General features: G+C 41.5%; 2 protein-coding genes across 2 annotated transcripts; both read right to left on the bottom strand.

The window, feature by feature from the left end:
- Positions 1-19,961: 19,961 nt before the first annotated feature.
- On the bottom strand, positions 19,962-21,057 carry tex36 (testis expressed 36). Its single transcript, XM_008282354.1, has 4 exons — positions 21,007-21,057; positions 20,778-20,918; positions 20,502-20,576; positions 19,962-20,402 (listed from the first exon to the last, which is right to left on the bottom strand). Exons 1-4 carry the CDS (start codon positions 21,055-21,057, stop codon positions 19,962-19,964), a joined length of 708 nt encoding a protein of 235 aa, XP_008280576.1.
- A 413-nt stretch (positions 21,058-21,470) lies between these two features.
- On the bottom strand, positions 21,471-26,306 carry LOC103357686 (autophagy-related protein 16-1). Its single transcript, XM_008282353.1, has 7 exons — positions 26,219-26,306; positions 26,056-26,119; positions 25,902-25,980; positions 25,477-25,550; positions 24,140-24,391; positions 23,938-24,035; positions 21,471-21,996 (listed from the first exon to the last, which is right to left on the bottom strand). The coding sequence occupies exons 1-7, from the start codon at positions 26,304-26,306 to the stop codon at positions 21,923-21,925; spliced, it is 729 nt and encodes a 242-aa protein (XP_008280575.1). The 3' UTR covers positions 21,471-21,922.
- Positions 26,307-27,081: the final 775 nt, after the last annotated feature.

Here is a 27,081-nt window from a genome sequence, read left to right as displayed (position 1 = left end):
TGCATATTTAATTACATTTTAAAATGTCTGTTTGTGATGAATCACAAAATCTAAAATTTCAGCCAACCAATCACCACCTTGGTAACCCAGAAAATGGAGGAGAATCTTCAAAACAAGTCGTGAAAGGGTCATATTTTCAATCATCCTGATATTTTTCTTTATCTGACTCACTGGATAAAGGCTGCGGGTATAAACCTTCTACTGGCTGTGCGCTTCACGTGGCTTTCTCCTCACCTTCTAACATCTACATGCTACCATTTCTTTTACAATCCTTTTCACTAGCAGAAAAAACATCAACATAATTCAGGCTAGCAGTCTACCACACTGAAACTTTTCATCCAAACTGGGCTCCGCTCACTATTTAGGGGACACCATTGCTGTTTCCCGGGCTTAGCACTACCAAAGACAATAGTGATTGGTTTAAAGGAATACAAACACACCAGGGCTTCTTCTCTGTATAGCACAGCGATGATGAGATCAGCCATTCTGCACTAGAGAATAATCTGGCTAAATGACACTAAACCTAACAAAGTCATTTTGATACCGTAACTTAACCAAGCTTCTAACCAACGTGTGAAATTTTTCTTAACCTAACCACATCGCATTGGTGGCCAAATTAACCAAACAGACTGAAAAACCAAACAACAAAGGAAAACAAGACTCAAGTCTGGGTTTAAAGGTCCCACACAGGATGTCAAACCTCATCTGCTGGTGACAACTTGTAAACCTCCATCCTCCACTCCGGCCTCCCTATGACGACTTTGTGACTCTATCAAACTGACCTCTTTCCAACATCACAGGTAGGTAAATGTGTTTATTTCAAAATGAAATCAAGTTCCTTTTAAATCATAATTGAGAATGTACTTCAGCTGTGTAGGATTTTCTGTGCTCCAATTGCAAAAAAGGCCAGCGAACAAGGTACAGAGGTAATACGCCCGACATTACAAAGTCAAAAACGTCTTGTCGGGTTCTTTATTCCAGCAAACTACATGTAAGGCAACTAGGCTGTAAGTTAGTAAAGTAACTGGGGAATAAATGAGGTTAAGAAAAGGCCAAGCTTGCCCCAGAGGCCAACTCGCCGTGAGCTAAATGCCACTGACCTAGATTAATACCAACCACAGCAGCACCAGGACTATTAAACACACCCCGGTTTCCTGTATCCTGCCTTTCTGTCTGTGTGTGAAATGATTCCATCTGTCAGTCTCAGCTGGGCTGTGAGAACGCCGCTGAATGCTGCTGCCCACTCACACACACACACACACACACACTCACACACACACACACACACATATATATACAGACGGACACCAAAAAACACAGACGTGTCGGCTGGGAACTGGGGCCAAGGTGGGTGTCTGGCTGCGTCCTGCCTCCAGGGAGGGGGGTATGGAAAGCTCTGCCCAGGATGAAAGGCTTGAAGATGGGGAGCGAGACACAAGATAGCGACTGTGGTCATGATGGCACGCGGCAAGCCGTCGCACAAAGCCATCTTTATAGTTTCTGCTGCGACCACCAACTGCACAGAGCATTTTGTGTCACCGTAACCTGCAAAGACGCCTTTTCAAAGACGCCGAGCTTTGTCTCTCGATTCATTTCACCTCTGATTAGCGCGGCGCTTGTGATATTTTCAGCCTCTCTGACTTAATAGCTGAATTGATATTGCCAGTTTAATATTATTATTGAATAAATAGTTGAATTAATAGCTTTCTTATGAGGTTAATTTATAACCGCACGCACGTGTACGCTTCTCCGCCTTCGCCTGCGTGCAGGTATGTGTGTGTTAGCCTGCTTTTATGTATATAGAAGCTTGTATCAGTCAGGTTTATTACACTGGCATGCTTCCCCGTCCAAGGACAGCAGCTGGTATTCAATAGATACCAAACAGCCAGCAAAGAAGAGCCAGCACACCCCTCAGCCACCTGTGAATAAGAGCACACAGAGATGAAACTGAAGAAGAAAAATAGATAATACAAGGGCACAGACGGATTAGGAGGAGCGACTGATATTCAGAGGAAAGCAAGGGAAAGAGAGAAAGAAAGGAAAGAAGGTCAAGGATGAGGTTTAACCAACGGAGGAGAGACGCGGACAAGTGGGCGAAAAGTGGAACAAAAAAAAAAAAAAAACTATGTTCTTAGAGTTATTTGAAATATGTCAGTAGCTCAGACTTTCCTTGAGGCTGAAAAGACCGGAAAACATATAACCTTCATTCAAGTTTATCATCATTTCAGCTGGCTGTATACGGGCGACATTTAAACATTTATTTTTTTTTCTTCTTGTGGCACATTCACGTAGATAAAAAGAGAAAAATGCTTTGAAAAAAAAAAAAACTAAATTGGGTGACCTGACAGCTGAATGTTTAGGGCACGTATCACAGGGACACATATGCAGCGAGTCCCTGGTTCGATTCCCAGCTGGGCGGACCATTCGCTGCTGTTTCTTTCCTCCATTTTCTGTCTCCCTTCGCTGCAGCTGTCGAAATAAAGGCTCAAAATATATTAATTTTAAAAACTAATCAAAAAAAATGTGTAGCATTAAATACCGAGATGATGTGCTTTGTAATGTATTTCCTTTTTTTTTTACAGCAAAAAAAATCAAAAATCTTTCCAGCAGCGTTGCTTTGTCTGAACAGGATAATACACATTCTCTCTTTCTTCATATTCAAATTGGGCTATGCTGCTATTTTAAACAGTACAGCGGTAGGTAAAACACAGACCTCATGCATCAGCAAAATCGCTGGCAAGGCAACACCAATGAACTGTAACTCTTGCTATTGTATTAATGCACTCCACTGTCTCCTGATGGCCCAAAACTTAATTATTGGAAAAGCGTTCACCAGCTAAAAAGATGTAGGAAGCTCGATAAAGGAATGTGCTTTTAGGTTGCGAACAAAATCCTGTTCAGTAATTTTTTTTTCATTACACGGTTATATGTGTGTGTGTGCTCGGTAATGCAGATATGTAGTATAAAGAATTAAAAAAAAGAAAAAATTGCAGCATAAACGTCTGTATTGCCTTAAAATCACGTTTGTTAAGCTGCCTTAGAACCCCGGTGACACTTCCTTTCCAACCTCACACAGAGTCCCGAGGGGAGTATTCACAGAGGACTGAGTGGGAGGGACTAAGAGTCTGTGGCTCCTCTGGTGCTCGGTGAAACATTAACCCACAGTAAATCCTTTTTGTTCAGGACCAGGAATCAAACATCTCTATACGGGTGAAAATCAAACATGTCTTTGTGCGAACAATCTGACGCGTTGAACAGCCAACCATCCCACTGAGCTTCTCAGCAGCGGAGAATCAAAGAATTAGCCTCGGGCTCGCCAAACATTGGCAATATCCATATTCATAATGGAGATAGCTAAAGTGATAAAACTCGCAAAAAATCACTCAGCTCAGACACTCACTTTGTCAACACGTCCATAACTGCGAGCAACGAGTAGATAATATGCCGCTTTTCACCGCGGATGAGTGATGAGAAGCGGGATGACAGCTTTCCCCGTTTAGCTCTCTATACAGCAACAAGTAGATAACTGCATTTGTGTGACGTTGTGAGTGCATGTGTGTGTGTGTGTGTGTGTTAGTGCTGATGCTCTGCAGTAGTGCCCATGCTGATGTCCAGCACTGCTCATTTAAATCAAGGAGAACTGGAGCCTCTCACTTAACAGTGTGGTTTAGGAGTCAAATGGTTTCGTGGACATCTGCCAGATTCTCCTATTTGGACTCCTGCCAGTATTTATGCAAGCAAAGGGGCTGTTAGATGCCTGAAAGCATGGTATGTAGACAGCTTTAACCTGGACTGGAAGGATAAACCTATGGCGATAAAAAAAATAAAAAATAAAACCTGGCTTACCCTGTTGGCCTTGAGGTCCAGCATTAAAGACTGTGTGATTTCAGTGAACGCGTTTGCAGCGGGGGCAAAAGTAAATCCAGAAGAAAATGTTAATCTCAAGGTCAACTTTGGCAAACTTTGACATGCAAATTCACAGCAGCAATCCATCTTGACAGCGAAGCTACAGGAAAAGGGAAAAAGGTGGTAGAGTCCGAAATGGAGGAAGCAATCCACAGAAGCTCCGCAAAAGATAAATGGCTCGCAGATAGTAGAGTCAGCTACTTATGTCTGTGTATCTTATCTTATTTATGTTAGCAGCTAGCTTGTCAGTACAGTGTAGTTTATGAACTAGCTCTGGGAATTTGCATTACGTCACAGAGCTTCTAGAAGCAAATATTTCACGACAGCATGCAAATGGGTTTTACTGAGCCTCTGTCTGTATTGACCAGGTGTTATTGTTCACGTCATGAGAATCAGAAATCAGCCTCTGACACACATCACCTCAGCTAACAAAACCCATATTTCACCCGGCGCCCCATATAATCAATGAAAAGAATGAAACCAAAGCAATCAATTATAATGACATGAGGTAACAGTAATGATTGTGTGTGTTAACCCACATTTAACTTGGATGTGGTAAGCTCTGTGTAAAGAAACACATCTTTACATTCAAGTTAAAAGGTTCAAATTCAGAACAAATTCCAATCTAAAGACATCATTGACTGTGCTGTGTCTGCATAATATAAAACCTAGAGAGCAAGGAGGATTACAAGACCAAAAATGTCCCACAAGCAGGTCAAAGTCCAGGCAGATCCATGGCACTTGTGGCCGACGACTGCTGACAAAACAAGGACCCGATGCCTCAGTACAGGGCTGCCCAGCCAGAAGCCCAGGGGCCCTGTGTTAACACAGCGAGCCCAACTCTGCCACACAGCATCAGCAAGCTTGTAAAACAAGCTGTTACACTTTGTCTGCATCATAACCATTGCGATAATACACCACAGATGCCTGATTTTCAGAAACAGATTTCCCTGAGGGTTTTTGTTCTGGGGATAAGCCTATTCTTTGAGCTTATGTGTTGGCATAATCTCTGTGCTGCCATAAAGAAAGAAAATGATCCTTTATGTATATAAAAAAAAGAAGCAAAACTTCAGACTGCACATAATCAGTTATTAAAACGAGCTGATGCGCCTTCCACCGCTATTAGACGTAGCACTCAAACAGTGTGCATGCATACTGAAAGTGTACATACTGCACTACTCCAGATTGAAACATCCTATTAGCCCGCACATTCACAGGGCCATTAGCATTTAAATATGCAGGAGCTGTGCTCCTTTCAAAATGCCATTTTTACTCTGCTGCAAGGAGAGTTCTCCAGTTGTCATAAACAACTTTCTTTTTTTTTTTTTTATTCAAGGACCTTTTCAAATGTCAGGGCCAATCAAACACAACACGACAGGTCTCTGGGTGGAAAAAAAAATACAGCTCAGAGGGCAGAGAAGAAAAGCAGACTTATCATGCATATTCATGTGGTTGGAAGGTTCAATGACTGCTGTCTCTGAGAATTGTGAGCAGTGGCAAAACAGTTTGTGTGGTAAGAGACAGCTGAAAAAAAGTAAGCTTTTAACTCTTTTCTCCCCCTTCACCATGTCCAAATGTCAATGTCACCACAATGGCCGAAGCATTGTGTGGCCACGAATGACTCCCAAAACTCCAACTCCATCCCTTTTTTTTTTTTTTTACCCCCTTTCTCTCTGTCAGCAAATATGGGCAGAAAAGTTTTCTGTGTGAAGTGGTGCTCAGCAGAATGGCAAACAAACAGAGCCATCTCTCCACTGGCCAGGGCCCACTTCAGCATTTTAGACATCTCTTTCAGTTTACAGCTTGCCTAACATCAGCAGGATGGATCCTCCTGACACAAGTCTATGTCAGCTGGACTGGAATAGGGTCTCTGGCGAGACACAATGGAACCCTTCCTCCTCCTCCTCCTCCTCCTCCTCTTCATGCTACCTCCCTCCTGAGACGCTGAGGCAGGAGAGAGTGAGTAGGAAGGAAGGAACAAAAAAAAAGAGGAAATAAAACACAATACATGTGCCTGTACTTTCAGCCTGTGTGCATACTGTGTGTAATCATCTTCAGGAAACTTCACCAGCTCGGACCGAGAGCGCCTGAGCACCCCACTGGTGTATATATTCTCTCTATCTGTTCCTGTCTTTCTCCCTCCTTCACATCCTGCCTCTCTTCATTTGTCTCTGTCTCTTCTCTTTGGCTCCAGCATGGCACAGTCATCCAGGAGGACATTATTAGCTGTCAGCATTAACAACCAGCGTAGCGGCGACAACAGCAGCAGCAGCAGAGTAGGTTTCATAACAATGCTCACAGAAAGCTTCTTCCCTACCCCAGCGAGTGGAGTAGGCAGTCAGGACAGCCTGCTGTGTGCAGATGGTGCTTTGTCTCTGCTAGTTCCTGCAAAAGTGACACGCAACACAAACACGAGCACACATGTACAAGCACACATAGTTGGAAGACGGTGCCACTATTCATTCCTAATCCTCTGTGGTTTGCATGAAAGTTAATGGCAGGTGTTTAAAGCTGCGGCGGTGCCAAGCGAAGGAGGGGAGGTAAGTGGGAGAAGATCAACTCTTTTTTTTTCTTCTTTTTTTTGTTCCTGCTGGCAAACACACACAGACTTTTTCCATGTTGGAAAGACAGTGTATTACGTTACTGTCAGATCTCCAAACTATGCCCCCTTCATCCATCCTCATCCTTACCCCCCCTCCCCACACTCCCCTCCTCGCTCCATCCATCTCTGGCGTAATGTCCATGCGTGCAGTTGAGAGCAATTAGGACTTCTTTGGAGGAAAATAGCCAGTCATTAAGGAGGAGCAGGGAATCCACAGTGTGATGGTTTACACCAGGTGGGAGGCTATTAGACAGCCAAGTGGAGTGAGCAAACTCCCATGATCATAAATACAGGGAACAGTAAACATCCTCTACTGTTCCTCCACTGCTGCCAAGAGCTTTCCTACAATCATATAATGAGTTAATAATTTAAAGAAATGCTCATTTACGCATCCACAACATACTGCGCCTACCCTAGTCATCCTGTCCTGGAAAAATCCACAGTACGCTTATTAATTATGTAGAAATAACACAACATTTACTGTACAATTTGTTGTTCCGTCCAAATAATGGCACGTATGGCTGCCGCTATTTTAATTGCGCTAATTTCAGACGTTCTAGCTGTTAATATCAATGCAAACTGACTCTTCTAATTGGTAAACTTCACTATTTTCTGCTTAGCGATTACATGACGCCATATAAAGTATTAATATCCTTTAATGACAAATCATGTGAGAGCAAACATGACAAAAGAATCAAGGTCAAAGATTAATTTATGTTTCCTACGCAAGCTGTTAAATACTTATATGTAAACACAGAGAGCAATAAAACTAATAATGAAAACCTAACACGAGCAATATTCAGCTAATCACTTTGGATTTAATACGTTAGATTTCCAGCAACGTGCAGATATGATTCTGCAGTTTTATATTTCACCGTCTCAATTAAAAGCCCCACTGCTTTCCAATACAGCGCCGCACTATAATTTGCTTGTTTTCTGGCCACTACACCAGCTGAACTGCAAGTTAAATACATTATCTGGAATTGGCAAAGCTCACCAACAAGCTTGTAGCGTGCCATTGTGGCAGGACAAAGCTTCAGCGAAAAAAAATTTAGAAAAAAAAAGCCATGAGAGCGTGAAAAATAACTTGGCTGCACTTAAGAGCAAACAGCTGAGGATGTATTTATTTACTGTATATATCATTATCAGCGTTGGCAGAGAAGAGGAGCCCAAAAAAAAAAAAAAATCAGAGCGTCCGGCGTCTTTTCAAGCACACTGAGCAAACAGGTCTTATCAGTGAGGAGAATCAGACACCTGCTGCTGTCTGCTGCAGTCCACATCCACTCTCCCAAAACTATCCTTGACAACCACAAACAAAACCGAGAAGCATCCGAGACTCAACAGAGCATGATATAACAAGCCGGGAACAGGTGCCGAAAAATTTCCACCAATTACGCTGAAAAACACACTCGATTTTTTTAGATGTCTGTTCTTTTAGACAAAACTATCAGCATTGGATACGCCGCACGAGTTGCTCAAAGAATAGCAGAAGTGCACAACTGTCCCCCTTCCTCCTCCTCCTCCTCCTCGTCATCATCGCCATGAAGCACACGGTCCTCAATTTGCAAAGTGCACCACATCACAGCACAATCTTTGTTTTCCACATCAAAGCCTTAATACATTCTGAGAATTAAGTTTTAAGATGTCTGGAGATCCGTGTAGCAGAAATTCAGGAGGGCTTTAGGAAACAAAGAACAATGTGTTAGCATGAAGCTGCAAGACTGTTCAACTGACTGCTGAATGTGTGCTTTTTTTGGGTTAACAAAACTCAAATAAAGCAAAAGCTCTGTAAAAAGATGAATTGCACTCGTGTCAAAAGACCTGCGGTATAAATCCAGAATCCTCCCTGCTCTGTGATTCTGAAGTACGTCTGAATGACATCAGGCTGTACATTTTCAGCCTCTTGCAGATGGCATAGTGTAATTTCACACCCATTACCTCCTCTCCACGTCGCATAGCAAAATCACATGACAGTAAAATCCTCTCAAACCAAACTATGGGAACTTTTAGAAGCCGTTAGCGCCCCGGCCATTACGGGAAATTCTCAGAAGAGTTCACAAGAGCTATTTCGGCAGCGTCCAAATTGCTGTGTTAAATGGAGTATTAGGCTCTGAGAATATGATTAACCAATTGTAATTGCTTTGCTTCTGTGACTTCAAAACAGCCAGTCGATGTCATGATCCCCTCATGTTTCTGGGCCTTTTTCCTCTTTATTAAGTAAACAAATAATAAGGAACACGACAAACAACAACATGCGTCCTCTTGTCCAAAGAAAAGCACGTGGCGCGTGGCGAGCAAACCGAGAGGCAGCACCTGTGCTTTCAAAAAACCAACATCTCTTCCTGCTTCAGTGCACTTGCTCCCCAGCTTGCCTCTATCCGCTATCCAGCACGGTATAACACAGTACAGCAGAGACACACAAATAAGTCCCTGCACAAGCATGTTGTACAGCAGATCAGCCATGTACAACAGTGCTCCCTACAAGCACAAATCATGTTTGTAATCACAGTACACCGACTCCACCAGTCACCGGGGAATATCTGTTGAGGCAAATGAGACTCCTGATTTCCAATACAAACACATGCACCAAACACACACACACACACACACACACAGGCGTCAACGCTGATAGCTACCATCAAGCCGTGTGGATATCATAAATATTAAAGCAAAGATTTTTTTTTTGCATTTTCTTGACATTTTCCTCCTCTGCGATAAATCAAAAGGCCTGATAGGGAGCTGCCATGTACATCGCGATGCTGCCTGTGATGCATTTGCCTTGAGAGGCCAGCTTTCATATCTGAACACATGCAGGCCACAAAGACAGGAAAGGAAGTTCAACCCCCAGCGGAGTTGAAGGTGGCGGATGGAGGGGTGGGGGGGGGGGGGGGTATGGAGAGGCTACCAGGGAGGGTGGTGCTGCTGCAGGTGGGACTAAACAGAAGAAAAAAAGGAAGTCCCAGTATCTATATCAGCTGTCATAAGCAACTGATTCATTTGGGGGGTGAAGACATTCCATAATCTTGATTCAAAGCAGACCTCCTGAGATGATTAAATGTTCGACTAAACGCAGCATTTCAAATGCAAACAGTGGGATCTTGGAGGGTGCAGGCCACGGCCTGCACATCACTAACAAAGGCCTTTTCTCTGCGGGCAGGCTTCACTCTAAGTTCCCCTGCCTGTTGTGACAATGCCCAAGGGGGTAGAGCAGATGTCCGTTGCCAGCAGCACATCTGCATACAGCCTCTATCCCCACCCCTTCACTGGCCAGACAATGGAGCCGCCCTCCTCCTCCTCCTCCTCCTCCACTTGAAGCTTTCTTCCACTAGAGCCTCCAAATGCAGTAAAAAAAAAAAAAAAAAAGAGTAAGAGTGGAGAGTTGCCTTTTGAGAACCACTGCCCACTGAGCCTGTCAGAACTGTAAAATGGAAGGATTATCCCCCCTCCTCCTGTTTGAAAATGTGCAGATTCTCACATGGATATCTGATCGTGCCACTAATTAAGCACTCATTAAATTAGTATGCCACAGATGACAAGTGGAGTCCACACTGGATCTGTGTGGTTGTTCTGCACATGCCGGCTGGGAAGTGCCTGAAAAACAGCCCAAGTAGGAAACTTTTCAAGAAGTGCACGTCAGTATTCTCCATGTTTTCATCTCACACAGAGAGTCCATCAACACACAAAAAAACAATCCCCAACAATTGATCTTGATCAGACCTTTAATGCGTCCGCCGTTACCTTCTAATTGCTCAGCTCATTAGGAAGTTAATAAAGCCTATTCCCACATCACTATGAAGTGGAGTATCGGCTAATGTCTACTCCCACCCTCCCTTGTCCCTCCTCGCTGATGGCGCAGGGACACATGGACAGAGATGCGAGTACAGCTCTGAAAACTACACCTCGCTGGAGAGCACACACACGGAAATATTTTTACACCACCTTTTTTTTTTTCTCTCTTTTTTTTTGTGCAATAATCTTGAATCCTACCTCGACTGGATGTTTACTGAGAGTTCAAACGTCGGCTTTGGGGGCTCCAGAAATAGCATCGCAGGCTACGCATTTCAAATTCGCTTGTTATCTCGGATTTAGATAATGATCCACCTTTAGATGACATAAAAAAAAACTTAATCCTTGAACGCAAACGGGACAATCTCCGGCGCTGGGAAACGGTGCCTGGTGTCGCTTTTTACGGGGGGGAAGTAGCCTCGGCTCTCGGTGTGCCTGGTTATCCTGCTGTTTACTTATACGCTTCATAAACACTCCTATTCTTTTCCTCCTGCCAGAATTGAGAGGTGTGTATCAGTTTGCTTTTCCTTTTTTTTCTCTCGCTTTTTGAGTGAGGCGGAGCCTTTGCCCACTTCACACACACACACACACACACACACACACATACACACGCAGCACAGATGAGAGACTCTTCTTGCAGTTGATGGAGATGGGACAGTGGGAATTTTCGAGAAAGACGATTTGTGGCTGTGATATCAGTCACTGTACGCACGACTGTTAATGCATCGTCTGCCCCCGTTCTTTTATACGTTCATATCAATTGGGTTTTTTGTTTTTTTTTAAATAACGTAACTGTACGAATGTCCAATACTCACGTGTCCACAGAATAGCTCCTGTAGTCCTCTGTTGTGTTACATTTGTTTTACACTAAAAGTCACTGTAGCGTTAGCATAGCTTGCTACACTTATTAAACATAACCATTAAAGCTTGACATGTTTTGTTTTTATTTATATACACGGAGAAATACTATCTAAGAGCTACACCAAGCAGTTGCACGACATGTTGCTAGCTGCAGTAATATTAGCCAAGTTAGCAGGTGCTACTTGGTCATCTAGCTAATGTTAACATAGCAATTTTGTAATTGAAGCTAATTATGATTATTATTATTATTTGTTTTTGTTTTTTCTTTTTAAACCTAAATAGTTTTTGATTAAGTGTCAGGTCAGGCGTTTTAACCAAATTTCATATTAGGCAACCTGTTTTACTCTCAGATATAAATGAATCAAATATTAGCAAGCTAGCTTAGTTAGTTCTACGCTACGCGATTATTTTTTAAAATTATAGTAAAGGTTAGGTAATTTGAGCTACATTGTGTTATTTTTGTTATAGAACCTATTTAACACTATTTTGATTAAATGTCAGGTTAGGTGTTTCAACCAAATTTTCTATTAGGCGACCTCTTTTAATCTGCATCAATTATAAGCAAGCTAATTTTAGCTTAGTTAGTGCTACGCTGCTTAGTTTATTTTTCTAATGTTTGTGAAGGTTCTGTAATTTTAGGGCTGCTGTGTTATTTTTCAATTATGTATTAACTTATCAAATAGCAATTTGGTGAAGTGTAAAGTCAGCTGTGTTGACAGCATTTCTCTGTACACTACTTGTGCTACTCTTCAATATAAAAGCATCATGTTAGGAAGCTAATGTTAGCTTTGTCAGCTGTATGCTACTTGGTCAATTTCTAATGTTAGCGAAGGTTCTGAACTTATACGTACATTAAAAACCTTAACTTATTAAACAGTATTTTAATAAGGTGTCAGGTCAGGTGTATTAACCAAAGTTTCTATTAGGCGACCTGTTTTACTCTGAAACATAATTGAATAAAATATTAGCAAGTTCATTTTAGCTTAGTTCTACACCACTCGGTCAGTTTTGTAACATTAACAAAATGTTCCGTAATTTTAGGCACATTGTGTTGTTTTTTGTTTTTGTTTTTTGTTTTTAAAACCTAAACTTGTTTAACAATATTTTGAATAAATGTTATGTTTTGTCAACCACATGTTATATTACTCTACCTCTGCTACTCTAAATTCTAAAGCATCCCATTAGCACATCAGTTAATGTTAGCTTTGTCAGTTTTATGCTACTTGGTCCTTTTTCTAACATTTGTGAAGTTTCTCTAATTTTAGGTTGTTTTTAATTCACTTATTCAGGTCAGCTGTGTCAACCACATTTGATATTTTTAATTCTTTTACATTAAAATATAAATGCATCAAATATTAGAAAGCCAATGTCAGCCTTGTTGCTAACTGGCTAGCCTGATTAGCATAACTGAGGCATATTGTGTCTGTTTTTGATGGAAATACAAAAAAACCTGACATAACAGCATTTGATCAAGTGTCACTTTAGCATAATGTTCTGTAGTTTGACATATATTGTGTTGTTTTTTTTGTTGAATGTAATTTAAAAGCTAACCTTACTACACACCACTTAGCTGAAGTTTCAAGCCACCATGTTGGATATTATTCTTATTCTTTTCACCTTAAATCTACATATAATGTGTCTGCTGTGCTTAAAGACCAGCCGACCAATTTGTGTGGTGCAACTCATTGTAACTTGCGATGTGTGTTTAAAAACGTAGCTTAATAACGAGGCTATGCTTGAACTTATTAATATCTGATGAAACCGTACTCTAGGGGAACTTTCTACATCTGAAAGTTACACATTGTGGGTGTTTGATAGTCTGATTGCATGAATCTATTTACATTTGATTACCTTTAGGCCACTAATTAAGGGAATAAATTGTGGAATCAGTGATGGAGTTAGTGTTTTATGAAAAATTCAATTTATATAAAATATAACCGAACAGTTTACAGAATAAATACGACGCGGAAAACGCTCATCGTAGAAAACGTTATGTAAATATCTCGCTGTAATTATTTCTGAGATCGATGGATAGACTGACTCATTGATTGATTAAGAGTTCAAATGCATATTTTCTCAGTTGATTCCTCCTCCTCTTCTTGCCGCAGGTGCAGATAGTCCCTGCGGTAAAAAGGATTTGAGACCCTTGGTTCATTCACACAGCGCTGTGGCCACATTACACAGCACAGATGGCAGAGAGCTTCGTCGGATTTCCCAATCACTTGAGTCTCTGCTTGCTTTTCCAATATTTCCACCAGATCGTAGTGTTTCAATGGGAGTTTTCCACAAAGACAAAGAAAATCACCTCAAGCCATAGATGAATCATTCACACACACTTTGCTGTAGCTTCTTTACCATGCAGGCCTCCCCTGTATGTGTGGTCCCAGGCCAAAGGGGGGGCTCTTGGCTCTGTCCTGAGAGCATCTTTCCCTGTGGTCATTTTGTCTCCAGCACAATGTTACTACTGGGCATGAACCCAAACACTCCAAAGACCAACACCAGCCAACAAGAGACACCAACGGAAGCATATGTTGCAGTGGCAGGAGAGAGGATGGAGAACAGGAGGAGGACGATGGAGGGGAGAATCACTGCTGTGAGGCTCTATCTGTAAGTAATATACTGTATATGTTGATATACGACAGCGAACACAAAGGCGCTTTAAATACCGTCAAACCAACTGTCAGTGATTAGAGACCCAGTTGGTGTCACGCTACATTATGTAATGATTTTAAATGACATCCATAAATAAGTATTTAACACACATACTAGATTTATTAGTCATACGTGGCGGCGTTGTCGATCATCTCTTTGTGTCATTCTGAATACGAGGGGTTGTTTCAAATCTGCCTTATTGTTACAGATTCAATCCAACAAAAGGCTGTGTTTGCTAATTATAAGCTTATCCTCCGCTGTGTTTACCGTAGGTCACGTAGTAGTTCACCTTGCTGCAGAAACAAATATGCACAGGCTTTATTCGTCTCTGCGCATTTAACGGCAAAGAAATTACGCCAATTAGAAACGGCAATCATGTAAGAGGACTTAAGTCCTCTTACATGATTGCCGTTTCTAATGCATGCACACAAGTCCCACTTTGTTGTGATATCACTCAGCCACCAGCATAAAAATCTATATCAGTGCAGCGCTTTTTAGACTATGAAAATGTTCCCTACATTAGGATTTGATATGATATCGTGATTTGCTTTTGTTTGTACCTATTTGTTAGAGAATGTCAGTCAACACACACACACACACCTCTAATCTGTTCACTGTACAGCGGGTATTTGAGAGGATCAGTAGTGTGCGACTGCATATTTCTGCAGAGAGACATTATTTCTTCCCTCAGTTCCTCCTGGCAGAGATCTGAGTGTTTGACCTTTTTAAAATGCAAAGCGATTCTTCTACTCCAGAGAGTGAACGGGAGGCTCATGATTGTGCTACTAAATTTGAGGGACTTAATGCAGTAACTCACAGAGAGGGAGAGCTGCTCTGCACCTGCTGAAGTCTTGACTTGGTTACGGGGATACAATAACACCTCCAAGGGTTATGTTAATCTTTAAAGGCGGGTTATTCTTATGCTGCTCCACTCTTTACCTCATTTGAATGAATATTTCACTGCAACCTCAAATCACCTTATTGCATGGCATTTCCTTTTTACTCGGTCCTGCGCGCGTTACTGTAACACCCGGGTTTTCTGATTTACAGCCTCAAATATCAGAATAAACTGTTGGGATGTGTACTCGTGCCGTTCATCCAGCTATTCATCAAACAATCGGTTTTTATTCAGAATAACCTTGTGTAAGTCACTATGGATAAAGCAGCTACCTCTGTAGGGACATCATTTATGATTTTAATGTGACATTTTCACATCTTTCCTCCTCCTCATGAGGAGGGAAGTGCAGCTAATTTAACTTTAACATCACTACCAGAGGACGTATGATTATCCACAGCTAAGAAAAGAGGGGGGGGGATCGTGTTAAATAGAGAATTTAACAACTTATGACACACTCTACATATGGGATATTGTAATGAGCAGCTCATGGGAGTGTAATTTACATCTGATAATAATGTCAGATTCTTAAGAGTGTGCTATTGTACTGTATGTTCCTCCTCCACTAAGTGCACATACTGTGCAGCGGCGGCGGCGGCGGCAGCAGAATGCCTTTTTGCTTTTGAGATGGCACAATATGATTCAAACAAAACCTCATAATACACTCCGGCTGCACTCACGTCTAATTATAATTCCGCTGCATTAAGGCTTCCATCACATTCTGAGCTGACTTTAAAAGACATAGGGATGTCTTCATTGCCTTGTATTTATACCTCAAATAGAATGCAAATGAGGCAGATTTACCCATTTGACTGGAGAACAAGTGTGAAAATAGTTAATTAGACTTTTGAGGTCTCTGGCTGATTTCGCTTCCTCCTCGAGCAGGAAATAGAATCGCGCGTTAGAATGTTTATGTGAGACGTTTCCAATCTGACCTCGTAAAATGTCGAAATGGTATGTAATTGAGCTGAAAGTTATACAATCCTAAAATAACGGCAGCCTGCATATACAATGTGGAGAAAACTGAATTTAAGCTAAATGCCACTTTGTTTTAGCTGCTCTCGTCTCTTCCAATTAGAGGACTGTGTAAAATAACTAAACTCGTTGACATAATTTCTTCATCGGATTCCTGAAATTTCCAACTACGACAGACAGCGTAAAGAAGCAGACTCTGTGGGGTGTGTGGTCCGACTCCCCATCTGTAAATCGGAGTCGACTTGTGCGTTTTACCTAATGAGATTAAAATGCTGTGATGATGCGGTTATGAAGCAGCAGTGGGGAAGGAACTGAGAGGTGGAGCTTCTTAAGTAGTGATGAAACACTTGGTAACATTGAACACATGTGGCAATCCGGGCTGTTCGAGCTGTAAAAGTGAGCAGAGAAGTGTCCGTTCTTGTCTCTGCATTGTTGCCCCCTTTCTCTCAACACGCTGTATAACAAGATCAAGGAACCGAAACACGGATTCTGCCTGAAAAACGCCGCATTGAACGACTAAAGACACACACGAAGCCAATCGTTTTATTTAATCTCGACAGCCATCTAATTTTCTTCATATAAACTATGCATTACGAATCCATCCATCCATCGTGCAAAGTGTTCCTCTTGTTCTCTCTCGGGTGGGATACTTGAACAGACTGCAGCTTGTAGGCCTTTGTTTACAACCAGCCTAATGTAATTATTCTCACCACCTACACACGAATTAGCATGCAAACTGTGTCGGAGGTTTGAAAAATACATGGAGGAATGCGATTTAGTGCGAGGGTAGGTCTGATGTTTCGAGGCGGTGTGTCCACGGAGCTGCTCTGCGCCGGGCCGGCGGCCCTCGCAGCCGCGAACACGGACAGGACTGCAGCTAGCACAGCCCAAAGTATTCCATTTAAACACACATGTACAAAAAAAAAAGAGACACGTAAATACACACCCGCAGAGCTTCTTTTAGCAGGGGGGGAACTCTTATCTCGACTGAACAAACTCCTCCAGTGATGGGAATGTTCTCAGGATGTTATCTGGTCCTCTGTGGAAATGAGATAGCCAGCCACCTTTATCACCACCCTCAGACTCTGGAGGGCCCCTAACCATTACTGCAACAAGGACCACTGGCTGCCAGGGGACACAAACCAAACTGGCTGCTGGAGGAGAAAAAAAAAAAAAAGAGAGAGAGGCTGCCAGGGAATTGGAAGTACTGCAAGTGGAATGACTGACAGGAGATTGGAAGGAGTCTTCCAGTTTGGCGTAGTTTAACCCAGCCACCCGAGTCAACTCCAACGGCGTTTAGAGTCGCAGTTTGGACGGGATGCTGGATGTTTGAACGAGACGTGAGGAAAAAAATTCATACCGCGAGCCTTGACGTCTCATTAAAAAAAGATATAAGATAGAAGAGGAGCAAAAAAAAAATATACACCGAAACCAAAGACGCGAGTCATTAGTTATAATTGGCAAAAGAATAAACAGAAAGAAAAAAAATCTTTGAATATGTGATTTAACTGCAGCATCTCCATAGCAACTCTCTTTCAAGTCACCCATCTTTAATGAATAGGTAATGGACAAAATGCGCAACTTCATAATGTCAGAACAGATGCCAAAGCTGACACGAGACAAAAACCAAAAAAAAAAGAAGGTAATTTTGTTTGACAAAAAGTATTTTTGCTGCACACAACAGAATATGTCAAAACACCACAGCAGCCCTTTTTTTTGTGTGAAAAGAAAACACACACACACATACACACAATGTACCATGGCAACACAAATCTTTCTTCCTCTGTTGCTGTTATTTTGACTGTCTGGCAAATCCACCTCTTGTTTTCAAAGCATTTTTTTTTTTTCTCTAACAGGTGCAAAACCTCTCAACTCAACACATCAAAGAGACACATGCACCTGCGAATAAATCACAGCAAATGGTAAGAATCCAGACTAGGGCCTCCTAACACCAAAGAGGGAGGATTCAAAGTGTCTGATTTAATATTCATGAAGTGCAAGGCTTTGGTGGTTGAATGCTTGTTTACTGAGATGTGTCTTTTGTCCTTGGGAGAAGGTTTGATATTCCACCAGGCAACTGTATTTACATATACTTGCGGTCTTGCCTCTACACGATATAACACACACATATCTCGCCGAACATGGCACATACAGCAGGCACGGGCGGGCGGGCGGCGGGCGCCGACTGGTGATTGATACGCTTTTTTTTTTTTTTTTCCAGCAAGAATTCGCACTCCTCTGTCAAGTATTAGAAGCCTTGACGGAGCTAATGAGAGTTTCTGATTATGAAGTGTTGGTGGCTTCAGTGCGGAGGAGTTGCTCGAGTTGTGGCGAGTCCAAAGGAAAGTGTAGTCTGCGAATTTGCACCCACAGGGGACAGAGGTGTCAGACAACCAGTCGAGACCAGACAGAACCAACTGTCAAACACGAGCACAGGTGTTTCGCATTAATATGCACTTATTCTCCTCTCGTCAGCACCGCTTCTGCTCTTTAAAAGGTGTTTTAGGCTAATTTAGGTGAGGCCCGACTGCCAACAGTGTTAAAGAGCAATTTACAGCAGGCTTCTGTTTGAGTTTTACAGCGAAAGTGGGGGTGAAATAGAGCCATCAGAGGTACGGCCCTCGACATTGTGCACCTGCAACAAGGGATCAGTTTGTTTGGCAGCGGCGTGAGTGTGTAAGATCATCTAAAAGTGAAATCACAAAAAGTTCCGTTTGGATGTCTCACAGCTTTCTTGTCTTTCATTATTAAAAGAAGAAGAAGCAAGAACTGTGAGATCTAAGTCACCTTTTAAGAGTGAAATAAACTCCGACAAGGTCGGCGCTGTATGTGGATCAGCTAATTACAACAGCTGAAAGAAAAGCTTGTGAGAAAAACCCATCTCCCCGGCGAGTACTTAAAGAAAGAAAGCAGCTGGTCAGAACATACTCCCGAGAAAACACCAGCTATTGGAGAGAGTGGTCGGGGATACTCTTCACTTAAGTGCTTTTCTCTGAGCAGTGTTCTCTGTCATTCGCTCCCACGCTTCCTCCTCCTCCTCTTCTTCTTCTTCTCTTGTATGGGCTACACACACACACACACACACACACATATCCATCCCTTTCATCCCCAGGGGTGAAACAAACCCATGCATTATGACTCAAATCAAGCTTAATTTATTTCACATGCTCTAATTTAATGTCTTCATGTTGATATGCATTGAATAAAAATAGCTGGATTCTTTTTCTAATTATTTCCCCCCCCCCCTACGTTTTCTCTCGCAGAGCGTGCACATTACACAGGGGTTTTCGGTTATTACATTTCTCGCACAACTTGGCCGCCGAACAACTCAGCGGCTCAGCAGGCCAAATGGTGACTCATGTAGACCTGCTGCCCTCTGCTGGCGTCACCTTGAACTACCAACACTTCACAGGGCGCCATAATTAAATCAAAACCTCCCGTAATTGTGTTTTAGATGCTGCCGTTACTTACATACACTCAGAATAATGTGCTAACATGTGCTTTTTATTGTACGGTATAAACTAAAGTGCACTCGTGTTATGAGAAGCTGCTGCACATGTAGAAGAAGGAACTGTACAGTCTGACAGGTGACAGAACTTCAGGCGCTTGAAGGCTTAAAGTGTGAAAATGAAAGAAATCTGGAGGTGTGGAGTTTGAAAGAAGTGAGTCTACCAAAACATCTGTAGCCTGCCTCCCCGTCGTTGCTCGAGGCAACATTAGCTGCTGCCTTCGTCTCCGCGATACATGCACGGCTGCTGCAGGAACGGCTCACCTGAAGATCTGACTGAAGTGTTACCAGCCGTGCATTGTGGGTTAGTAAGGCACCAGGTTATGACAAGCAAGAAGTAGAGTATGACTGTTACCAAAATGCACGGATAAATCAGGGCACTGTTCAAATTTAGCAATATGAAGTGCATTGAAGTACACTTTTTGTACTAATGCTAGACTTTTTGAAGTCTTAAAAAGAAAAGGCATTATGCTAGGAAGACTTATTTTAAGCTATCTAACATACAATGCTATTGTGCTACAATAGGGTAAATGCAGATGCAGATTGACCTATAATATTGACCAGGAAGTCTTGTTAAAGTGTATTTAGATGCAACTTAATGCCCTAAAACAGCGTCCTCACATGCACTTAAATGCACAAGGGCGCATAAAGTATATAAGATGCACCAGTTTTACAGTATTAGAACATTACCTTGTCCAACTTTCCCTCAAATTAGGGTAGTTGTGGAACTAATTTTTGTTTTTAAGGCTCCCTATTTGCCTTTTCTGGAATACAGCTTACACGCCAGGAAGAGAAAAGTTGGTATTCAGTATTGGTTCTTTATGCGATCGCCGCTGCATTCTTTCTCTGCTATGTTCTCTCAATGACTCCTTCTGTGCTTTAAATGTAGGAATGTCTTGGGGTTTGGAAGGTGCTTCGCAGTTGGAAGCAGCCAAGACTTTCAGGGTCTCTGAGGGGTCAGAGTCAACTTGTCCAAACCACATGAACTGCCCCCCTGGCTGTGCCAAAGCTGCCTCTGCAGACTTCTGGTTGTGGTTGCGAGGGAACCGCCTGGCTCTGGTTGGGACATTAACAGCCGCCTTCCCTGTGAAGTCAGCCCGGTACACCGAGAGGTTCCTGTCCTCGGTGCTGCTGTTGGCTCTGACATGGCACAGGCAGAAGTGGGAGATGTGCTGACTGCGATCATCAAGACACTTCCTCAGTCCCAGTCCTGCACCCTGGTGCAGACCAACATGATGCAAAGAAGACATGGTTTACTTTGAAAAGGATGGGTCTCGACAGTAAATCATCTTTTACATTTCTTACTGTACACTCACTTGAGAGAAGGCAGAGATGTCGTCTTTTAAGGCGTGCTTGTTGTCATGAGCAGAGAATGGATACTCTCTGGATGTCTGTAAAGCAACCGCATCAAGACATTCATAATTGCAGGACAACTAAATACAACCAAATGCAGTAAATGAGTTAAGATCAGTGGGTGTTCTCTGCAGAAATGCTTTGACAGAAAGTGTAAGGACATCCTCCGAGGCCTTTGCAGTGACTATAATGTGAAAAACTAACAGACAAGGCAAGCGTTGTGTTGTCTTTAAACACACCTGCTGAGTTTTCCATTTAGGATAGCGCTCAAAGTTTAAAGCCTGAGGCAACGAGGACTTAACCTGAGTCAGCATGATCCCAGTGCTTGTACAAGTCTCACGAGTCTTTAACTCGTTTTCTGGTGAAACTGGATGAGCAAACTGAGAAGAGAATGAAAGAAAAGCTAATTACACATTAAAGGTTTGGATGTTATGATTTAATTACGTAATGAAGTGAAGAATTTCTTACCCATTTGCCATCGTTGCTCATTGAAGAATATCTCTTTCCACCTTTTACCATTTTGACAGTTTCAGAGGTTGAGTCCACTGAGTGGTTTCACCAACACAAACACACAAACACTGTACAACGGAACTAATACAAACACTGGTGACCATGGCAACGTGCAGCAAACTAACAATCTGAAATCTGATCCCAGATTGTCATGGAGATCAGTATTCGAAAAAAAACAAATATTTAATACGTTTGTGATTTGTTTCACTAATTGAAGTCATGTGGCAAATTGAATATTTAAACACAGCTAATTATTTAAATGTACAAAGTTAAATTATGTGGGAAATGTCAACAAGCTACACAAACACCCGAAATACAAGTAAGTATTTAAAAAAACAATAACATCTTTACTTTGAATCAGAAAAGTTTTTTTCTGATGGACGACAAATGACAAAGAAGGATTTCAAGTAAAAGAAACAATATTGGAATAAAAGTTTCTTTATTTTTTTACAAGCAGGGAAAACAAAATCGTACATACTTAATTACAATAGCTTACATTTATCTGGGTGTAACTTTGATTTTTACATTTTAATAAGAACTATGTACAATTCAAATGTTATTTTAAAATATATGTAAAAAGTTAGCATCAGAAAGGTTCCACGTTATTCAATTTAAAACAAAACACTTGAGAAAGGATGACTTAGATTATAGCAATAAATGTAAAATTTGGCACTAAATCTAACTTAAACATTTTTTTAAATACATTTTTCGTTAAATGAAAAAAGAGATACAGATAGTATTTGCTCTAAGAGTCGCTCCTTGGTCATTGTTCTGCCGCTCACATATGGGCAATTATTTCTTCATCTACAAGCACTGAGGAAGAGATGAGACCACAGAGAAGAAAGCCTTTTGTCTCCAGGATCCCGCGGGATTATCAGACTTTAGCTGCAGCTGAGACATGCTTGTAGCCCGAGTGTCCCTGGTGAGTATCGGTTACATTATTGATCCCTGAGGACAGGATGATAAAAAGGGTGGATTGCATGTTTTCGGTTACATTCGTCACACAGCTCAAGAGGCTACCATCTATTCCTTCTATAAAACATCAAGCTGAAGTTCACCGAACAGGGCTGTTGATGAACTGTTTGGTTATTTGGGCTTTGAAATGCGAGCAAATTGTGAAAAATCACTTTAAAAGCTGTCGAGTTTTAGGTGACATCTGTTAAATTTAAACGCATCTGGTTCTGGTGTCTGTGGTGATATTACTGTGCTCGACCAGCAGTTATTGGTTTTTCTAGTGATGAAGAGGGAAGAAACCATAAAGATGGAGGCTGAGTAAGCTACATTAACTAAGAGTATAGTGGGGCTTGTGGTGCAAAAATATATGAGGCATCCAAGAAAAGTTTTGGCGGCTCCAAATAAAAAGAAAGAAACTCTGTGTTGTGAGGACTAACTAGAGTCTAAAAAAAAAAGGTTGTTTACAGCATGGATCAACAGTGTTTGTGTAATTACTCTCACGACCAGAAGGAGGAGACAAAAATTCTGCACGTCACAGTTGAGATGTTTAGTTTAAAATTCTACAATTTAATTTGCTTCTATCTAAAGCGACGTACATCTGAGAGCAGATACAACACAAGCAGGGATCTAGTCAGGAGAAAACAATATGGAAAAGTGCCACAGAACAAGTTCAAGTGTGACAGGGCGATGATGCCAATAGCAGGCTGTGTGGGAGGTCATAGGAATTTTTATTAAATTTTTTCCCAGTCTGTAAAGTGTAAAGGTGTTCAGTGAAGAGCTGGGTCTTTAGTCTTTCCTTAAAGACTGAGAGGGAACTGAGTTTGGTCACTCGTTCCACCACCAGGGAACCACAGAGGAGAAGAGTCCAGTTATCGACCTCGGGCCTGTTGTGGTGGTCGTATCAGGTAGTTTTTGTTGGTCAAGCGTAGTGAGCAGGAGGGAGTGTAGACCGGAATGAGAGGGTTCAGGTAAGAGGGAGCTGTTCTCATTGTGGGCAAGAGTCAGAGTTTTGAATTGAGTTTGCTATAATATACAGGAAAAGCTCAAATTGGAGAAGCTGCAACCAAAGAACAGTTCAGTTATTTACTAAAAAATGACTTAAACAATTGAACCAATCAAAAGAGTTGGTGATCAACTATCTAGCAATTGACCTACAATTACTAGTTATGAGCCTAAGTCTTAGTTTGGTCTTTATCTTTACAGCTATCAAGTATTTACTTGACTAATACTCATGAACTGAATGTTTGGTTAAATGGAAAAAATGGTTCATTTTCCTCAGTGTAAGGTGTCCTGTAGGCACCCATGTCAATAGCCAAGTCTAGTACTTTATGTTTTGTTGGCCTAAAAGTAGTTAAATGTAGGTATAATCGATTTAAATGTACTTTAACACTCACCATGTCTCAGGTTTTAAGATCATATTCAACCAACATTTTGAGATAAATGATCATGAGATCAAGAGCAGCAGCAGACTTGTTTCTTACAATCAGGTTGAAGCACACAAGATAAATCACAGCTTCTCTTCCTATGAAACTGCAGAATCGATACACCTATAGGCGACCTGGACGACCGTTTTAACTCTAATTAATGTGTTTTCACAGCCTAAAATAGAGTTTTAAGGACAACATATCTTGATACTGTGTGGGATTCACTTGATGCTCACTTTGGTGTTGGGCTTCGAGCTGATTTAGAATATTAATTTATTAATTTAATAAAGGCTAAATGGGCCTTCATCGGTGCCATTAGCGCTTTGTGGTCATATTAGCATTTCACCATTAAGACACTCTTGTTGTCTTGACCTCGTGGACGAGAGGTCTTTAATTAAGAGGGTGAAAAGGATGGTCTTGATGAAGGGTCTTAGTAAGGCAGCACTAAGGTGAGGTGATAATAACCTGCTGCATTATGTATTAGTATTGAGAACAGAATGCTAATTCTTACTGTGGATGGCTGATGGAGACTTTTCTGCTATGGGAGCACGCTCTTTTTTCATTCTCCTCTGGAAGTGCTTCTTCAGCCGCTTGGCCAGATGTTGAAACCTAATGAAAAGCAGGCAACTTAAAGTGTCCAATGTTGTCATTAAAAGTGACTAAATTCATATTTTTGTACATCACACAGAGATGGGTTTTTATTATTCTTTTACCTTTCCTGTGTGTCGTTGAACCTATTCAGCCTCTCCGCCTCCTCCCTCTTCTCCTCCATCCATCGCTGCAGAAGTCGTTCCTTCTCCCTGCAAGCTTGTCCCGACGCTTCCTTCAGTCCTTTCTGCTCCAGACGTAAGGCTGCTAACTCTTTGGATTGACACTCTACGGTGAACTCCAGCTCTGAAAGGGTTGCCTTCAGGGCGTTGCTCCCTTTAGCCAGAGAAAGGGCCTCTTGACGGTACTGGGACACGCTGAAAGAGCCGAGCAATAAAAATGGTGATTTATTGATCGTGTTGTGGTTCTGTTACTTTAGACTCTTTAGATGTTGGATTTGTAGGTCACAAGCTCATACACTAAAACACAGGAACAACAGGCAGCCTGAGGGGGATTTATGCGTCTTCATTAAGGTGGTTCCAACAGTGGCTGAATGGAGGTGATTTGTGGTTCAGCCAGTGATTCAGATTGTCATATGCAGCTAAAACTACAATGATGCATCATGAAAAAGCAGCTTTATTATTAGCAAAGGGTTTAATTTAGTCAGCTGTGCACAAGTTTTTGAGCTGTTCAACTGGTGACAGGACAGCGTGACCGGGACACAGATGAGTGACCAGTGAGAATAAAAAGCCACCTTAAAATGCAGCTTTATTCACACAGATGACAAGACAAAGACGAGACCAGGCTGTTGGTCTGCTGCATGCCGGCTGTCAGTTAGGGCAAAGCACTTAAATGTCCAAAACTCTACTATTTGTCATCTAAAAAAAAAAAAAAAATTTCTGGATGCACATGTCCGACAGTGTTATCCCCTAAAATGTCTACAGACTTCTCCAAGCCCTTCAGGAAGAATTAACTCAGATGTGTGGCACTGCTGGATGCAAATGGAGGACACATTTGGTGCTAGTTTGTGATTCCTGACCTATGACCTCACTATTGATCTACTTGTTTCCAATATGGTGTGAACTTGGTTGTTTCCTGACATCCATTCTGTTGTGTAGATGCTGCAACAACGAATACTTCTTCTAATTGTGGTATGTTAAAAATAATGTATAGGATTTAATAGATTACATGCAACACGCTCAGTATATTATTCTTTAGTTTATTTTGTAACAGATCTTGATGGGGCTTTAACTAAAAATAGCTTTTCTAGATGTCAAAATGTGCTGCAAAGTTCTTAATTTGTGCAACCTGCTCCATGATATCTATCAGGAGGACAGAATAGAGTCTGACTATTACATTTCAGCTGCTTTTGAGAAAAACACAGCTAAACTACAGTCTCACAGTCAATGTTTTGTCGTCTCTTAGGATTATATCTATAGTTGACCATCGTGCTGTCAGTTACCGTGACTGCCAGTGCTGTAGCTCGGCCTCCTTCAGATGCAGGACGGTGGTCAGGTCAGAGACAGTCTGAGACAACTGGGGAGGCCAAACAAAGGAGGAACTGATTGAATAGTGGGAGGAACTCATCAGGTTAAAGGTCAAAGGCGGCACAAACCAATCAGAGATGGCCAGTATGGGCCTCCTAAACGTTTCGCTGCTAATTTCCATAATAATGATCATTTTAGGAGGTGAAAAGGTAAAGCCGTTTTCAGATTGCCTCATATATGCCTGAGATTTCTGACTAATATATGCAAACTGCTACTTATCTATTCAACTCAAATAACTTGATTTATCCCCGAGGGGCAATTCAAATTATCTAGTTGAATAATATCTAAAAGCTTTTCCTATAGTAGGAGGTTTAAACTGTGGGGTTTGTCATTGGATTACCTTTCCTGACAGGTTTTCACTCTCTCTCAGCTGGAGTTGAAGGAGTCTGGTGTTTTTCCCAACTTCACCTACTTCGAAACTGAAATTAAAACAATCAGAAAATCAAACTTTGGACATCCAGAGCAGCAGAAAGTGATATTTCTACGTTTCTAACCTGTCAGACTGAACATCCTCCAAGATCTGTGCGCGGATTTCAAATCTGTCCTCCAGCTCAGACACTGAAAGACAACAAACAGGTGCATTTAAGCTATAACACCAACGACAGCCTGAATAAAAAGGAGGAAAAACAATCATCAGTAAACAGATATGAGTCTTACAGCTGGTGAAAACGCCAACGAAGGGGACTTTCTCTTTGTGGTCTCTCTGCTGCAGTCCAGCGCGCACGTGACTCTTCCAGCTTCCCATTATAATAGATTTATTGATTTACTTCACGGTTCATAAAAAAAAAGTCCCCGAAGCAGCCGACTGACAGGGTTTTCAGCTCTCGTGTGATCGTAGTGAAATCGTTGTTAAAACGCAGCCAGCAGCGCAAACATCTGAATCAACTGTTGGCAGCAAAGTTTCGCAGCTCCTCCCTGTTCAGTCAGCAGCTCCACGTTCCCACAGACACACAGATAAATACCGACTGGTCCCCTCAGAACATACTTTACTTATTTCCACTACATGCTAAAATCTGACTAATTCATTTGACTGGAGATCGTGCTACATAAGGAGGGGTTGTGATTACTTTATTTATGCACTTTTTTTTCTTTCTTTCATTCTTTCTTTTCTTTTTTTTCCCCTGGCAGAATTTTTTGACTACTTTAACAAAAACCAAAAACAAAAACAAAACAAAAACAAAAAAAAAAAAGTCAACACTTCATATTATATCCATCATATCCACCATCATATTATGTTACACGGAGGAAAGTAACTCAAGTAGTACTCAAATATGATAATAAATTAAATCATGCTGAGGTACTTATTTCCACTACATACTGAAATTTTAATTATTTATTTGATTGGAAACACTGCCCCCTAATGAGCTTTTTATTGGATACAACTACAAATAGATAGTGTTTTATTTGCAAGAAATATTTTACATTTTTCTGAATTCTTTTACAAAACAAAAAATATTGCAGATGCTGATTTCTTAACTCATGTAGCTAATACTTCCCCCCCCTGCTTACTGTTAGTTTAA

The sequence above is a fragment of the Stegastes partitus genome, unplaced genomic scaffold, assembly GCF_000690725.1.
Source record: "Stegastes partitus isolate 25-593 unplaced genomic scaffold, Stegastes_partitus-1.0.2 Scaffold267, whole genome shotgun sequence".
NCBI classification, from domain to species: domain Eukaryota; kingdom Metazoa; phylum Chordata; class Actinopteri; family Pomacentridae; genus Stegastes; species Stegastes partitus.
The sequence above is the reverse complement of the archived record's forward strand: the minus strand, read 5'-3'. Positions and strand labels throughout refer to the sequence as shown.

Bases quoted from the DNA above. Each gene is read 5' to 3' on its own strand.
- tex36 (XM_008282354.1), bottom strand. From the start codon at position 21,057: ATGGTAAAAGGTGGAAAGAGATATTCTTCAATGAGCAACGATGGCAAA. The intron at 20,919-21,006 runs GTAAGAAATTCT...TTCTCTTCTCAG, and splicing joins TGAGCAACGATGGCAAATGG to TTTGCTCATCCAGTTTCACC. The intron at 20,577-20,777 runs GTGTGTTTAAAG...GTTGCTTTACAG, and splicing joins CTAAATGGAAAACTCAGCAG to ACATCCAGAGAGTATCCATT.
- LOC103357686 (XM_008282353.1), bottom strand. From the start codon at position 26,306: ATGGGAAGCTGGAAGAGTCACGTGCGCGCTGGACTGCAGCAGAGAGAC. The intron at 26,120-26,218 runs GTAAGACTCATA...GTTGTCTTTCAG, and splicing joins CGTTGGCGTTTTCACCAGCT to TGTCTGAGCTGGAGGACAGA. The intron at 24,392-25,476 runs GTAACTGACAGC...CGGCTCTTTCAG, and splicing joins CTACAGCACTGGCAGTCACG to CGTGTCCCAGTACCGTCAAG.